Here is a 17,243-nt window from a genome sequence, read left to right as displayed (position 1 = left end):
ACACACACACACACACACACACACACACACACACACACACACACACACACACACACACACACACACACACACACACACACACACACACACACACACACACACACACACACACAGAGAGACTTTTTCTGGGAAGGTTGAAGTGCTAATGCCCCCCAAATCATAATATGACCTCAATTTGCGCCGCTTGTTGTTGATATTTAACCTCCGAACGCCCTGCTGTTAGGATGGGGTCCTTTGGCATTGTTAGCTGGCACCATTTAGAGCCAGTGGCAGATTTCAGTGACTCAGGGCTCTGCCCCATGCCCCGTTCTGGTGGCATGACTGCACAAATGCTGAGAATGGCCGGTTTGTCCTGTGTGGGCTCCGATTTATGCTAACTCTGCGATTTAACGCCACTGAATAAATACGTTTGTTCTGCCCGCCAGCTGACCAGCTGAAGAATAGCCTGGCATTTTACTGTTGTTTTACTGTGTGTATGTGTGTGGTATTTTTAGGCTATGTTAGTTCAGTCCCCATGAGCTTGTTTATTCAATGCTTATATGTATTATATATTGCCCAGCCCTAACAAATATTTATAGACCTTATGCACCCACCCAGTTCCATAATCATGACCTATTATTAGTTTGAGACCCAAAGGGAGATTTCTACATCCAGTCACTCAAAACCCCCTAAACATATTGGTGTCAAGTATGGGTTACATACACTGAAATTACCTTGGCATTGGGTTCAGTGACATGTTCAACCTAACATAAAACGGGTAACACCTAATGCAGGACTGCCGACAAAGTACATTGGCAAAAATGTATGTGATCTCTCACTTTTCCGTGCACTCAGCAAGCACTATTTTGGAACAAAATACTCCTCCTCGCTACTTGTCTCCTATCTGCCTCAGTATCCTGATGTCTGTCTTTGTCTCCCTGATGCCTTACCTTAGAGCCGTCAACCAGTCCGGCCAAAGATAACTACAGGATGAACCGCTACAAGAACAAAGCCCTGAACCCAGAGGAGATGAGGCGTAGGAGAGAGGAAGAGGGCATCCAGCTCAGGAAACAAAAACGAGAACAACAGGTATATGAAGTCCCCTCTGTTCCACCACAGAAAACACCACAACAATTATTTAATAATCCAATATTTATCTGAATCTGGACAATTATTTTCTTTTCATATTCCCTACATATTATACGTATGTCAAGTGTGAAAGGAAATTATATTATATTCAAGAATCAATGTTATTGTCACATCACTGGTTTACAGGTGTAAATTGTTTTATTTGTCATATCTGACCTGTGCAACTTCAAAGCCTAAAACGCAAACAGTCATTTTTATTCATATGTTCCCGTGTCCAACGACAAAAACACAATTAAATCGTTAATCGCAAATAATTTGTGACAATTAATCATCACGTGAAATGTCATAATCGTGACAGCCCTAGCTCTGACACTCTCTTTTTAATCACAGCTCTTCAAGAGGAGAAACGTGGATGTTCTGAATGAAGAGGCAGCCATGTTTGAGAGTCCACTGGTGGATTCCTATCCCACCTCCCCATTAACGGTAAGTCTTATTACATCAAACGGCAAACACGCAACACAGACTTTCACTTGACTCGGTTCCCACGCATTCCTGGAAATCTTGGAAGTTTTCCCTGTCATGGAAATTACAAAATAGTCCAAATGTTCTGTACAATATTTTATGTTTTTATCAAAAGTGATGACTGCAGAATGTGCAGATTAAATTCTCAAAGTAATCGTAGGCAGGGATCAGTCGAGGTAGAGGTGTGTTCAGGTGCACCATACTGTATTAGATGAAAGCTGCTTTGTTAATCAGCATCATCTAGCCTGCAGCAGCATAACAGAAATAGTTAGTCTTGACTGCACCCACGCATAAAATGCCCTGGAAAATATGTTCAAGACCTAGCTAACACTCAGTCCTTCAGTGTAGTGAAGAAGCCCAACAAATGCACGGTGAGGCCTTTAGGAGGGCCATTCAAGCAAGCCGCAAAGGGAGCCTGCAGTACCACCACGGGCCAAGACACCATCACACCAGAATGCAATGTTTGGAGCGGGGGAGTCTGGTGCAACGCTCAGGTCCTGGACCTGGTGAGACGGAGGAGGAGCCCGGCCAGGAGGCTATCCACAGAGCCTAGCCCCTCCACGTGCCAGAGCCTCTCCTCTCCCCCATTCCTGGCAGAGTAGTTTCGGACAAGCGTATTGAGTGGCCCTGTCTTTCCCTATTTAGGACTGACCGTGGGTAGCTACCTGGGACGTAAGTCGGGGCTTGATCAACCCTGGCTGGGTCACCTGGGCGAGGGTGTATGTTGCGATACCCGAAACATCCTATGACCCCAGGCTACAACACTGATGATACGTCCCAGGTGCATCCATGTGATGTTTTTTCGTTATAGGGCTGCAAGTATCTATTACTTTCTTAGCAATTTTTCAGTTATTTAGACAAATAAATAATAATGGTGTACATCAGTGAATCAATGTGAAAAAAATATAATATTTTTTATAATCCACTAAATTGAATTTCTGATAGTGGTTAACCACTCAAGCCCTGTTTTATACTTCTTCGTACAACGGTGTCATACAAAAATAGCTAAAATAGCAGACATGTTGAGCTTGTAGATCGGCTTTTCTGCCATTTTTGCTGCTATTTATTTTAAAAAGAAGGGGGGGGGAGCCGAAAATCTGCCGTTGGATTGGAATGCTGAGTTGATAAGAGTGTGATGGTTGACGGCTTGTGTTGTGATGGCCTGTGGTTTTGTGCTGTCTTTCAGGAAGGAGTTATTACCAGAGACATGGTGGAGATGCTTTTCTCAGAGGACCCAGAGCTCCAGCTCACCACAACACAAAAGTTCAGAAAATTACTTTCCAAAGGTACGTTTAGGCTACTTTCTTTTGTATAACTTTTTTTAAACATTTTTGTTCTCTTTGTAATAACTGAGGCCAAACAAAAATGTGTACTGTAGATAGATGTAGTCTTACATTTTGTATTGTGTGCGTGTTAACTTTCAGAACCCAACCCACCGATCGATGAGGTGATAAACACACCAGGAGTAGTGGAGAGGTTTGTAGAATTCCTCAAGAAGAGCATCAACTGCACATTACAGGTCAGCTCTCTAAAATACATGAAAGGTTTCAAAGGCTCTCAACTGTTCCTGTATTTTTTCTTGTTTTCTTTTGTGTATAAATGTGAACGATCCTTTTCTAAAGCGTCTATCTCACCATTTCTCTCCAGTTCGAGGCAGCTTGGGCGCTGACTAACATAGCCTCAGGCACATCCATGCAGACAAAGACGGTGATTGAGGCGGGGGCAGTGCCCATCTTCATAGAACTCCTTAACTCTGACTTTGAAGATGTCCAGGAACAGGTCAGTCAAAGGCAACGTTGGTTAGACCACTACTGTTCACTTTGGTCATGAAACAAAAAACACAGCTTGTACTGTCAAATGTACAAGCTGATGTTAGTTCTGTGTGTCCAGGTGGCACAGGGGAAAGGTTCCTGCCCAGTGCCCACCACAGCGGGGACTAGGGGTTTGAATACTCTGCATTGCCTCCGGCTTGGCCGGGCACTCCATCAAACATAATTCGCCGTCTTTGATGGTGGGAAGCTTGATTGGCGGGATTTCGGTTGCTGCACTAGAAACTCGAACAGGTTGTTCAGGGAGCGTAACTAGGAGGGATAGCGTGTTCCTCCGCACATGTTATGCCCTCCCATTGAAACTCCTCACTGTCAGCGACTGTATGTGTCGGAAACACGTGGTTGTCTACACCTTCCCACATGACCAACTGTAGGGGATGGCTGCGACAGGGACTAAACATCTGTGGGGAAAATTGGGGAATTGGCATAACGACAAAAATAGGGGAAAATACAAATGTTATATATACACACATACATACATACAGGTACATGCATACATTCAGTATATAAAGAGTGTTGTTTCTTTCTGTCTTTCCTTAAGGCTGTGTGGGCCTTGGGTAATATTGCAGGAGACAGCGCTGTGTGCAGAGACTATGTGCTAAACTGCAATATCCTTCCACCACTATTAATGTAAGTCTCCTGTCTGCCAGTTTTGAGCACTCATGCAGCCCTATAGCTGTCGAGTTTTATTTAATCTGTGTGTGACCTTACATGTATTGTCTTTTATTCCCCAGGCTTCTGACCAAATCCACTAGACTGACCATGACAAGGAATGCAGTGTGGGCCCTATCTAACCTCTGCAGAGGAAAGAACCCCCCACCCGTCTTTGAGAAGGTGTGGTCCAACTTCATGACATTGAAACCAGATGATAGACTCTGGGCCTGTGCCAAAGAGTGGAAGTTTAAAAAAACTTTTCTTTTATAACCACATTTTTAAATCCAGAATTACAGTGTTACGCTATAAACTTGCCTTGAGTAGTTCTTGATCAGCCTAAATTATCTAATGAGTCTACGTGTAATGATGTCTTATTTGAAGATAGAGATTATTTTAAGGTATACTGAGTACGAGTAGCATACTGTCGCTTGTCACTTGTAAACACGACTCATAAATGTCATGTTTTGGATCAGTAAATTTTTTTTTTTTGGCAGGCACTGTGTCTGCCGTTTTCACTAGCTTCTCTAGTATAATAATGACATATAATAATGACATGGTTAATCCTTGCAGAATGTCATGTTTGCTTAATAATATTCGCATGCGTTTGTTTGTCTGCGTTTCCTCTAGGTGTCTCCCTGTCTGCCAGTGCTTTCCAGGCTCTTGTTCAGCAGTGATCCCGACCTGCTGGCGGACGCCTGCTGGGCTCTGTCCTACCTCTCAGACGGACCCAACGACAAGATCCAGGCCGTCATTGACTCAGGCGTGTGCAGACGCCTCGTAGAATTACTCATGTGAGTCGGTCGACAAAGTGTGGTATTCACTCAGTCTGAGAGGCACTACAGTGTTGACAAGTGAGTCGACACTGTTGTGACTCCCGCTGTACTTGTGCGAGACAAGTCATCATGAGTCATGTTCATTGTACTGTGTATACGTTGAAGCGAATTCATAAGGGATTTGTGTATTAATTTGTCCCTTTTTAATTAACCCACCTTTCTGCAGGCACACAGACTATAAGGTGGCGTCCCCTGCTTTGAGAGCTGTAGGGAACATCGTCACTGGAGATGACATCCAAACACAGGTGAGTGTTTTTGTGGCTCAACCACATGAAGCCTAACATCCCTGTTTCTATGGAAATGTCATAATAGGCAAATGTTCTGCAAAAGTAGCAGATCTACATGCTCATAATGTGTCGCATTGCGGCGCTTTTATGTGTTATTCTCACAGAAGAGATTTGGTGTAGAGGGGAAAAAAGAGGGGACTAACTATAAAGCCCGGGGGGACACTGTTCAACAGTATATAGGGTTTAAGTGGTTTGAACGGAATACTCCATTTCAAGCTCATGTCAATGTACACTACCCAGAAAAAGACTGTTGTAATCACAGGGAAGAATTGCGGCCATATATAGAAATGCTCCTATGATTATGTCTATGCATGATTTAACACATTAATTTGTACTACAACTGTGTCATTCTAGGACACAGGCTGCTTTTACTTTATTTTCACATAATTTTTATTGAAGATGTCAGTTTTACAGGAGGATAAACAATGACAGAGGACTCTTCAAATTTTCTGTGAAACAAACAAACAAACGCACAAGACAAACACAAACCCCCCCACCCGGCCCTCACAAGATTGTAATTGACAATGTATTAAAAAACAGGCTGCTTTTACAGCCACTGCGCTGTGCTGACATGCGTCACTAGCAGTGCCAGCTGAACCACACCATTTGACCGACAGCCGCAATATTAACATTAACTGTATCCTCTGTGGGATTTTACAACATATGGATCAAATATGTATCTCGCCTCCACTAAATCTATAACATTAACATCAAAACAAGTGACGCATGACTTTGTATTCTACATAAAAAAAGCTCTGCTAATTTGTTTTTAATGCCTTGGCTTTCAAAATAAATGAAAGGCTTTGCTCTGAGAGTGTATAGCTGATAGAGACAACTAGGAAACCACAAGGCAAGTGGAAAACATTTCCAGAAACACAGATGGCTGTTAAATGTTATTTGGATACCTTGTAGGCACTGTCTGTAATGTTGGCTTCATTTGCTGCATTCAAGTACTGAAAGTTGTGCTACATACTATATATGGTACAATTGCTGTGTGCAAGGCTCTTTTGCACCGCAATGGCCAGTCTATAATGTCAGTCATCTAATATGACTCACCAACTTGGCAAAATGTAGTGATCTCCATATTTGGTCATAAATGGACACAGACAGACGAGACACTGGTTCCTGGATTCATAGCTAGATTACGTTGCGCCATGGTTAACCACAGATAACCGCAAACCCCATCACTTAAGCCCCTATCCTATATACTTTGTCATATGACAAATGGCAAAGCCTGTCTACAACTGCTCAGTGAAACCCATCAGTGGCCTCTGTCTTAACCCCATTCAAACCGGGAACGCATCTGTGTACCCTCTTTAGCCATATTTCATACTTTGGCTATTCAAAAATAGCAGATATACAAGCTCATAGCGCAGCACCGAGTGCCACACTTAGCACACTATGAACTTAGTAGATCTACTATTTTTTAACAATCTTGAACATTTGTGCAAATATTTGAATACATACATATTTTTAAAGGGATTTTCTTTTTACTGAAATCTTTTTTAGATGTGGGTCCGCGGCCAAATACATATAGGCCTAATTTTGGGGGTCCTTGCATGAAAAAGTTTGAGCACCACTGATATATAGCAACAATAGTTTTTCAGAAAACAGTTAGAATTTAGAAGACATTTTGTAGAATCGGTCTCAGGTCTAGATGGGTTAAAGCTGGTGCCTCTCGCTCTGCTTACAGGTGGTGTTGAACTGCTCCGCCCTGCCCTGCCTGCTGCACCTGCTCAGCAGCGCCAAAGAGTCCATCCGCAAAGAGGCGTGCTGGACCATCTCCAACATCACAGCGGGGAACAGAGCGCAGATACAGGTGATGACACGCATCATCATGGCCCAAATGTAGTTGACGTTGAATTTCACACTTTTTGAGAAAACTACCCAGATGTGAAAAAGTATAGCCTAAAATTGTGTATCTTTTTACTGTTTTGTCTTTTTGTAAATGATGGGTTAATTTAAATTCCTTACTCAGCTTTTTTGGGTTAGGGTTAGTTTTTGTTTGCATTGTTTGTCTCCTTATGTTAAAACAGTCTTAAGTTATGGTGTGGTACCAATTTAAACCCTAGATGGGTTTCTTACCTCACCTGTGAAGTTGTTTATATAAGGTACTGTGGCAGCCACTAATAAATGCTGTTGATGTATTATATGCCAAGCTTATATGGACGTTGTACTACACACTGATTGCTGATCCTGTTTTTTGTTGTTTTTTCATTTCTTCTTTTGACTGTCCTCCCAGACGGTGATCGACGCCAACATCTTCCCGGTTCTGATTGACATCCTGCAGAAGGCGGAGTTCAGAACCAGGAAAGAGGCGGCGTGGGCGATAACCAACGCCACGTCCGGAGGAACGCCAGAACAGATCAGGTCAGACATCCCTCCCAGCGCCGAGCGGAACGCCGGCAAATCCTAACGACGAGATTGAATTTGACAAATTAGCCTTTCCTCTCTTCAACCTTCACTCAGCCTTTAGTTATTAATCATGTGAGATGACAGCTCTGTTGAGAGCTGCCTGCCTTCTTCTGTCTTCCACTCTGTTTCCTGTCTTTCTGAAGTTGTCTTTTCCTAATCAGTGATTGGACTAAATGGATATACATTTTTGATTTGTGTGTCCGTCAGGAGCCAATCTCAAAACCACTGGAGCGACCAGTGCCACATTTCTTACGCAACACTTTATTTGAGTTTTACCTTTAGCAGAACAAATAATAAAACAAGATACAAATAAACATTTAATAAAATTAATATTCAAAGAAAATCAAAGTAAGAAAATGTACACCAAAAAAACACAAACAGCAATATACAAATATACATGCACATTATATATGAGAGCCCAAAAATTAAAAAAAATGTAAAAGAAGGATTGACGAGGATTAAAAAAAAACATACAGTTTTCACGACCAATAATGCAGCATCATCTTCCGTATCATATGTATTTAAAAAATAACAGCGACCAATCAAAAGACTATAGATAACATCAAGGGCCTACTAAGATACACATTCCACTTCAAATCATATTTGGCGAACTGGTTATTCATCTTAAAAGATGCCACAGTTCCGAGCCATACATGTGCTGGAGACAAATCCTCAGATTTCCATTCTGTAACAATGATCTTCCTGCTCACCATAAGTGCTGTATGAATCCAGTCCACCAGAGGTGCGGGGAGATGTTTTAGATGGATTACCCAGAATAAACAGACCAGGCGTATAAAGAATATCCTGGCCTTGCATTATTGCATTATATTCTCATGAATAGCACACCACAGAGTCTGTACTCAAGGGTATTCCCACAATACATGAATTGTAATACATGAAGTGTAATCTGGTTCTAAGTTCACTGAACATCTGCTTTGAGTTACGTAGAATCTTTTTCCATTCACTGTCAGTAAAGGATTGATTTAAGTCAACCTCCCAAAAATCCTCTTTAGAATTGAGGGCTGACCTTGGTGTGCTATCATCATTGAATAATATTTTGATGCCTCATGTCCTGTTCCAAATATAGTTAACACTATTTTCAGGAGGTCAAACTCTGTTGGCATATTGGGGTGAGATCTTAAATTTGTTAATAGTAAATGCCGAATTTGAAGATTCTTCCAGAAGTGATTACGTGGAAGATCATATTGCTCACTAAGTTCTGTGAAGCTTTTAACTGTGTCTCCCTCATACAGATCCTTCAGATCCAGAATACCCTTTCCTACCCATAGATTCCAAATAAGTTTTTTTTTAATCAATAAGGAGTTTCGGATTCAGCCAAATGCTGGAAGATCGGGTTAAGGAATAAGTAAAATTTGAAAAATAGGGACATTTTCTTCCACACCCAACGTAGATGGAGAAAAATGGGATGGTTACTAATAGCCTCAGGTAGTTGAGCAGTGGTAAAATATACTAAAGGTAGACTATCACAGAAGTGGTTCTCTATCTGAAACCATGGTGGGGCTCGTTCAGGAGGGAGAGACCAGTGAGCAAGATGTCTTAGGCTGAAAGCATAATGGTAATCCCCCGCATATGTTTTATGAACCTTTTTACAAATACGTATCTTTCATTTTAAAGTCATAGAGCGTTACCCAAATATGGAGTGATATGTCACAGATGACTGATATCACAAACCTGCTACATTAAGTCCGAGAGCCATAAGGAAGCCACGCTGTTATTAACACCCCTCCTTTCTTTATCTTGAAGGGTGATTTTTGATGAGAGACAAACATAAATGAAATGATTTTTTTTATTATTGACCTGATCAGGGAGCGGGTAGTCTGGGAGACTTCGCCTCAGAGCCTGGACAACAGGGGCGCGGCCACTGCGTTCTGATTCAAATCAACAGCCAATGAAGAAAAGGGGGCGGGATCCACATGCAGTGGGTGTTGCATGTAAATAGGAGCGACGGGAAGCAATTTCTCCTTGAGAAATTGCGGCCGCCATTGTTGTGTACTGCTGTTTGCCTCTCGTCGGACTGTTTAGACGAGTTGCACAGCTCTCAGACCGGTAAGAGGCGTGTCCGCTCAGATTCTGAGCGTAAGTTACATCCCGCGCACAAATACCAGGGCTCTGGCCCAGAAGTTTCCTCGCCCCTCCCGTTTGTATGCGAGAGCTGGTGAAAACTTCTGGGAACTCAGATTAGGGAGCGGGTAGTTCAGATCTTAGGAATATTCTTTCTTTATTTTTCATGATGCTGCCATCTCTAGCTTAGTGAATCACTTAAAATCACATAAAAATTCCTCCATGGCCCCAGAGATATTAGATGGCTGCTTAAGTGTGTGTGTGTGTGTGTGTGTGTGTAATATATGCGTGCTCATGCATGTACGCGTCTTCATTACGAAACGCTTGTCCAGATTGAATTACGGTGGAATGTCACAAGACACTTCTGAGCAATGCGTCCTCTCACCAAATGAACTCCATATGATCGGATTCTGTCTCCACGTGTGAAATACTGATCATGCCTTTGTGTGTGCGTGCGCATGCGTGCAGGTACCTGGTGAACTTGGGTTGCATCAAGCCCCTATGTGACCTGCTGACCGTGATGGACTCCAAGATCGTGCAGGTGGCTTTGAACGGACTGGAGAACATACTGAGACTTGGGGAGCAGGAGGCCAAGCAGGAGAACAACGGCACTGGAGTCAACCCTTACTGCAGCCTCATAGAGGAGGCATATGGTAATAAACCCTACTGTATCAGAGCAGGGCTCCACATATGTTTTTGCACCAAGGACCACTTCCATATAGTCAACATTTCTGAAGACCACTGCTGTCAGGGTGGGAGACACTGGGGGTGTCTCGTATATGAAGAATTTTAATCTCTTTGAATTTTTCTTTTTCGATTAGTCACCCCATGGAGACTTAAATTCATGGCTATTTTTTTGTTTTTGTCACATTCCTAAGCCAATAATTTGATGACCGGCAGCGGTTCCAGTAGGAGACACAAAGAGTCTCCTTAAAGGAGAGATCCGGACATTTTAAGTGTTATCTTTGATGTGTCGCTAATCACTCACCATCATTGAAAGGGACGTTGAGTTATTCCAGAGAGTTCCCTGTCGTTCAGTCTGGCGACCCCCTCCGTTGGCATAATGGGAGCCCGTGTAAGAGTGAAAATCGTCTATTATAACCGATGCAAAGTTAGTTTTTTCTCTACTACTGCTCATCGTGGAGTCTCATGATACTCAAACATGCACTGAATGTCGCGAACGAGCTATCGTTCGTGCAGAACGAGATGACGCTGGTTGCTTGTTTCTTCCACAGACGGCAGGTTCTGTGGACAGAAACATTTCCATTGTAACGAAAGCTCCATCAATCAGAGACGTCAACGTCACCGGATGTTACAGCATTGTGGGTCGTGCTTAACTTCTTTGTGACATCGTAAATTAATGTCTTTCTTAAAACTAGATTGATTGCATACAGATTTGGGGCTTCTGCGGGAGCATATAGCATCGTTTTACAACTAGTACCCTATAGTCTACATTAGATTGTTATGACATTATATAGCTGATAATACAATCCTGGGATTGGGATTTTTACTTCCGGAAACTCGCTGCAAAGGTCTGTAAGGCATTCCCGTATGGTCAGAGATATTGAGCTTCAGGCAGTACTACTTTTATCCATTAAACTAAGTTCCAGATTGTACATATTTAATTGTTTACACACCTCATCTCCTCCTGCTCAGGTCTGGACAAGATTGAGTTCCTCCAGAGCCACGACAACCAGGAGATCTACCAGAAGGCCTTCGACCTCATCGAGCACTATTTCGGCGTGGAGGAAGAAGACCCCAGCCTGGCGCCTCAAGTAGACCAGGCTAACCAGCAGTTCCTTTTCCCGCAGCAAGAGGCCCCCATGGATGGCTTCCAGCTATAACTCACCCTTCCTCCCCCTCCTCCAAAATACCCACCCAAATCCCAACCACCAATCCCCCACCCCATACTTCGAGAAGTATGGGGGCCCCCTAGAGAAGTGTGGGGCCCCCAGATGCCCGAGTCATATCTCCATGCGTTCTTTCCCGTCTAGGCGTCTACCACTCTCTACCCCCCAAACTCCCCAAATCTCACCCTGCTCTCCAGCCTACAGAATCTGCCCCTCGCTTGCCGCTGTGGCAGCGCAGACCTGTCAAACGTCTTGTTAGAACGCAAACCCTGTAGGCAAAGCTGAGAGAGAGGGAAACAAACTCAAAAACAACAATATGGTTATTAGAGGAATCAATCACCTCAAAGCCCAAAGTGAGAGTCTGTCCTGGCTTAAAAATAAACGCACATAGAGACATCTTCCTACCATTTCATACCCGTGAGATTCTTTCTTCAGCGGGAATGATGGTTTTTGGTCAATATCTTTATATTTTCTCTTCAGAGTTTTATTTTTTGTTTTCCCCAGTGGGACATTTCCTGTTAGAGGATTACCCATGCAGGCCCACGAAAAAAAATGCTTTCGGGGTACATGAGGTAAAATATGCCCAGCTCTTGATGTCAGTCTGACTTAGTGCAATTTAAAATAAATAATAATCTTGTAACATTTTATGCTCTTTCGTTTTATGAGTTAGTTTTCTCCCTCATCCTTATTTATCAGCTTTATTTTTTAGTTCTGAACAGCCCGGCCCCCCCCCACTCTCCTGTTTTGATGTGCAACTGGTTTTCGGCTCAGAATCTAATCCAGAGAGCCCGGAGACTGAGGCTCCGGTTAAGACTAGAGCTTAGAAGACGAGACGGACAGCACACACACTTTACTTTAACAGCAGGTATTGTTTTTGCCATCTTGCAATGTTTAACCTCTTTTCCTTTTCCCTTTTATTTTTGTTTTGAGGACTGAGTCAAATGGTGCAGGGTGTGGGGATCAAAGATGGGAAGCGTGTGGCTTCAAAACGTAAAAAGAAAACGTAAAAAAAAAAAAAAATGGTGTGGGCATAGGAAGGGATCTGAACGAGATTTCAGAAAGGGAATGAATTGGGCGTCGGGGGAGGGGGACATATTGGAACATTGATATAAAAATGAAAATATCCAGGTTTTTTCGAGGTTGATATAGTATAGAGATCTAATGTTCGTCGTGTGCTGTGTTATTAACAACGATACATTTGAAATATGAAGTGATCATCTAACTCTTATACGATGCATAGCTGGGGGGGTAAAGGATCCAACTGCAGCACATTGCGTCTAACCAGACACATTTATATTTGACAGCTTCTCCAGGCAAATACTGGTTTACATTAGATTCGGCTTTCAAGGGATCATGATAATTTATAGTGGGTCAAGGCGTTCGTTGAGCATTCACGTGGATCTCACTGGACTCAACTTGAAGCTTATATTTTTGATTTTCCATTGAAGCCCGGTGTAAATAACGTTGCTGCTGGTTAGCTAGGCCCTGTGCTGCCACCTGCCCTGCCCCCAACCCCCCGTCTCCCCCCAGCATATGTGGTAGGGTTTTTGCATGGCGTTTTATTACCCTACTTACAGTCACAGAGTATCCCTGGCCAAACACAGATAGTTGGCTCAGAAAGATAAGACAATAGGCGGATAACATCCACCCTTGTGGTTGCAGCATGTGGAGTCGAAAGGTATAGGCTTTGGGCCATAATGTAGTTGGTTTTTGCTGGCATTTAACAGTGATAGTGTAGTGGTGGTGCTGTCTTGTTTAGCAATTAGAGTTGATATCTAAACTTCTGCATTCTATATCACTGTATTGTGAGGAATGGAAGTGACAGCTGATAGTGATGTCGCATGGGTCCATTGTAATATGTTTAGGTATTGATATATATAGCCTATCCTTCTCTGCCTGCCTGACTGGTAGGAAAGTGTGTGACACACACTTATTTTTTTCCTTCCCCGTGGGTCTCGAAACAGCCAGGATTTGGCTGGGGATATTTCTCTAAGACAAGTGACAAGCCTAACCGCAACAGAAACTTCTAGTACAGAATATATATTTGCACACACACTTCATGCACACTTGCATACAACACCAGCAGACACTGTACACACACCTCACACAGATGAATGGCTAGTAGAATGTGGAAATGGTTTCCATAATCACAGATTATTTATTTTTGACATTTAAATGGTTACCTCGGAAATATGAAAAGAATTTGCTTTTTTTTTTATCAATGCACTTTCGTTAAGGAAACTGCACTTTTATTCTCTCACAAAGCAACGGTATTTTCTTTTTTTAAATCCTGCTGTCTTTGAAGAAGAGTTTAATAAAGATTAACTTTTTTTTTTCTGCAATCCAAAAATGTCCAGGTGTTTTATGGAAGCCTTTTCCAGCTCCTAGCCACATGACTTATGATGGTTTGAATTGAATTTGCCCCGTAACGTGATCCTGCATCAGGTTTGCTTCCAACGACCCTAAACCACTGGGGAAGGCGCTGGGGGAAGCAGGGCTGTTCCAGGATCAGCGTTGAAGGGGTTGTGGACAGAGCTCATGGCTCACAATTGTCTGGTAGTGTGATGTTTGACTGACAAGCACTGTGTGAGGAAGAGATCGACTGATGCTATTACTGTGTCCCTATCCAAGTCTGACTGGGAGCTCATGTTCTGTAGACTGACCATGTTTAAAGCGGACTGGCTTAAGCCCATAAAACATTGACTATATACAGTTAAGGATTTTACTGTGTACATTTAAATAGAGCTATATACTCTAAAACCAATTGGTCAGCTGAATACCCTTACTTTAATGAAATACCTTTTCTTTCTTTTTTGGCCCCTTGTTTTAAGCAGGTTAGTGTTTCTTTATAGATAACATTTAACTTCCCTGAATTTGATGGGACTTGTGTGAACATATACTGAGGGTGACAAATTAAATTGCATTGTTTTGTTGTTTAAAGCTACAATCTGTACATTTTATGTCCGTTGTCTCCCTCTCCTGACAGAGAGAGGTAATTGCAACGATGTCTAAACTAAAGTACAGATGGTGGTGCATCTTGTCCAATCCAGTGCGTCGTCTGCTTAAAAAACGATTTCAATCAGTAGATGCCCCAGTCCCACCCAACACATTTCTCAATAGACGAGTAGGGAGACCAACTCCAACCACTGGAGAGGTGCTAGTTTACCATACAGTTTGGTTAAAATAACATATAATACATTAAAACAAGTCGCAAATGGTAGCTTTAAATATCTTTGTATATACTGGTGTTCATGATCATGTCTATGTTACCAGTTGCTCCAGGACATGTAGAATCATTCATATATATATAAATAATAGACCATATTTCAAAATGCATCACCACATGCAGTAACGTATAATTCCAATTATATTATTATTGTAATCAGGAAAGAAGAAAAAGAGTACAAAGACACTGGCTTTTCCTTTAATTTGTCACCCGTCTGTATCTACTGTCTTATCTGTTCTGGTATTCTAGTTTTACTTAAGCTGTCATCTTGTCAACACAGTACAGAACATTCTAGTGTCAGATGTTGCAAGATGTGAAGCAGTTGGTGATAGGGCAGGCCATTGACATGCCAGTGCTGCAACAGATGTCATCCACAGAACATGTATGCTCCTAGCAGACATAAAAGGTAAAAAGCATTTGTGAAATTATGAAAAATTGAGCAACAAGAACTAAACTCTGCATCACCTATATGTGGAGCATTTATATCAATAGTCTTCAGTTTCATGTCCACTTCTGTGCATGCTCTACAAAGAACGGCAGATTGGTGGCATAGAAATTTTAAAAAGAACCCATGTATCAAAAAGAAAATGAATATTTATATTTATGAGAAGTAAAAAAAAAAAATGCACTCCTATTCACTAAAGTGCCAATCCGACCAACAAAGACTGGAGGTTCATGTGTATCTCTTTGACTTATAGATTTGTTTTTTCCTTTACTTTTTTCCTTTCATTTGTACTTGAATGTGCACACATTTTGTGCAAAAACATTGCTGCTCTATTTTTCTTATCTTAAAAAGTTACATTGCTTGCCATTGTTTCTTCCAAGAAGTGGCATTCTTTATGTGGGCACCTAAATAATGAATTTAATCAGAACCAATTAATCAGAATTAATTGTCTGAAAAGAAAAAAGAAAAAAAGGTAGACTTGAATTATTGCATACTGGTCTCTAAAGCAGTTTGCTGTCTATTGGTGTGAAACTGGCGCAATGCTCTTAGCTGTCTAATCTTTCGTGGGTTTCACTGTGTAGGACTGCAAATTACAGGCTGTCCAATTAGATTTCAATTTGTTGGACAAAGTATCAGGTATATTTAGACTGCAGCTATAAAGTTCATAGCTAGTGCTGCTCATGGGCTGCAGCCCCTCTTTTGATGTGCAAAGAAAGTCTGCGCTGATAGAACTATGGTTTTAGTCTTTTTACGTCAAATGGCACAAAACGCTAAACATGGAGGCTTCTGCTCTCCTGACAAAACCATATTCTGACCTTTTATTTTTTTTTGGCAAAAGTTCTTTCCCCAAAGCTTGTGGGTTGAGTGAAATACTGATCTTAAGGTTTTTTGTTATCTCCTTTTGTCATTTGACTGTAATTGGCAATCTTCACACAGCCATCAATAGATTAGTCTCTCACCCTCAGTGGAAGGTCTGATAGGTCAGTTACTTACACCTCATTTTTCTTTAAAAGTGTTATCGGCAAGGAGCTAAAACAAAGAATGCACCAAACTAACTGCAATAAAAAATGAAATAAAATCCTAAATCAGGCACCCCCTCCCCCTCCAGAGGCGAAGACTGATATTGAAGCTACCTTTTTCTTGTTGTACTCCTTCCACTGGGTGGAGTTAAAAGAGGCAACTACTTGACTTTTTTTTCTTCAGAAATTGTGAAGTAATTTACATTAAAACGTGATCAAAACATTTAAATGGAGGTATATGTATGTTCTGATACATTACATTGACACGGGGACCATTCCCCCTTGTCGCACCTCAATTCTGATGCGTTTCGAATCACTTCTGAGAAGTGGCGAAATGCCTCATCAGAATGAGTGCCATCACCAGGAGACAAAAGGGGGATTTTCTGGTCTTCTTGTTCTCACTGCCTGATGTGGTTATTGGATACTTGGGGCTATATTTTTGAGTCATTGTGTTTAAACCACAAGATTGTCAGGCGTCAGGTCAGGAAATAATCAGGAACCTGCTATCTGTTGATTAGAAAGAATCACTAAAATATCTCAAATCTGACTTTCTTGTCTTCCGTCCTAGAAACTGTTGATGTCTATATCAAAACTATGAAGCCATGCTTGGCTTAGTCAAGTAATGTTGTCTATGCTACAAATGTTTACAATGCTACATGTTTGTAAAAATATTTTTTCATATGCCATCACCGACCAGTCTTGATATATATTCTCTGTTCTGGTCCTCTCATTTCTTTCTTTAAAACAAATATTTATTTCAATATCTTACTTGATGTTCATTTGCTTACAATTACCCATCTTAAACTGTGACTTGACTTGACTTTACCGACGGTATGAATGAGTGACGAGAAACTGATACACCTAAACTGAACACGACACACACAAACATGAACATACAACATACAAAAAGCATTAACAATATTAGAAATGTAAAGAAAAAGATATATTGAATTTAAAGTTGTCCAGTGGAAATACTGTACAAAACAAATAAAGATTATGTTGCAACCCTTTAA

At 41.6% G+C, this 17,243-nt stretch overlaps 1 protein-coding gene across 1 annotated transcript in view; it reads left to right on the top strand.

The window, feature by feature from the left end:
* Positions 1 to 17,243, top strand: part of kpna6 (karyopherin alpha 6 (importin alpha 7)) — a 19,200-nt gene extending 1,957 nt beyond the window's left edge. The window contains exons 2-14 of the mRNA XM_080441325.1: positions 935 to 1,068; positions 1,459 to 1,551; positions 2,777 to 2,876; positions 3,015 to 3,109; positions 3,238 to 3,369; positions 3,961 to 4,049; positions 4,154 to 4,253; positions 4,701 to 4,864; positions 5,073 to 5,151; positions 6,887 to 7,012; positions 7,436 to 7,563; positions 10,159 to 10,343; positions 11,347 to 17,243. Coding sequence (XP_080297451.1) covers positions 935 to 1,068; positions 1,459 to 1,551; positions 2,777 to 2,876; positions 3,015 to 3,109; positions 3,238 to 3,369; positions 3,961 to 4,049; positions 4,154 to 4,253; positions 4,701 to 4,864; positions 5,073 to 5,151; positions 6,887 to 7,012; positions 7,436 to 7,563; positions 10,159 to 10,343; positions 11,347 to 11,534 — 1,613 coding nt within the window. The 3' untranslated portion in view covers positions 11,535 to 17,243. The remainder of the gene's footprint in view (positions 1 to 934; positions 1,069 to 1,458; positions 1,552 to 2,776; positions 2,877 to 3,014; positions 3,110 to 3,237; positions 3,370 to 3,960; positions 4,050 to 4,153; positions 4,254 to 4,700; positions 4,865 to 5,072; positions 5,152 to 6,886; positions 7,013 to 7,435; positions 7,564 to 10,158; positions 10,344 to 11,346) is intronic.

Source organism: Gymnoscopelus braueri, assembly GCF_963280865.1.
Source record: "Gymnoscopelus braueri genome assembly, chromosome: 11".
NCBI classification, from domain to species: Eukaryota; Metazoa; Chordata; class Actinopteri; order Myctophiformes; family Myctophidae; genus Gymnoscopelus; species Gymnoscopelus braueri.
This window is presented reverse-complemented; position numbering and strand designations above follow the sequence as displayed.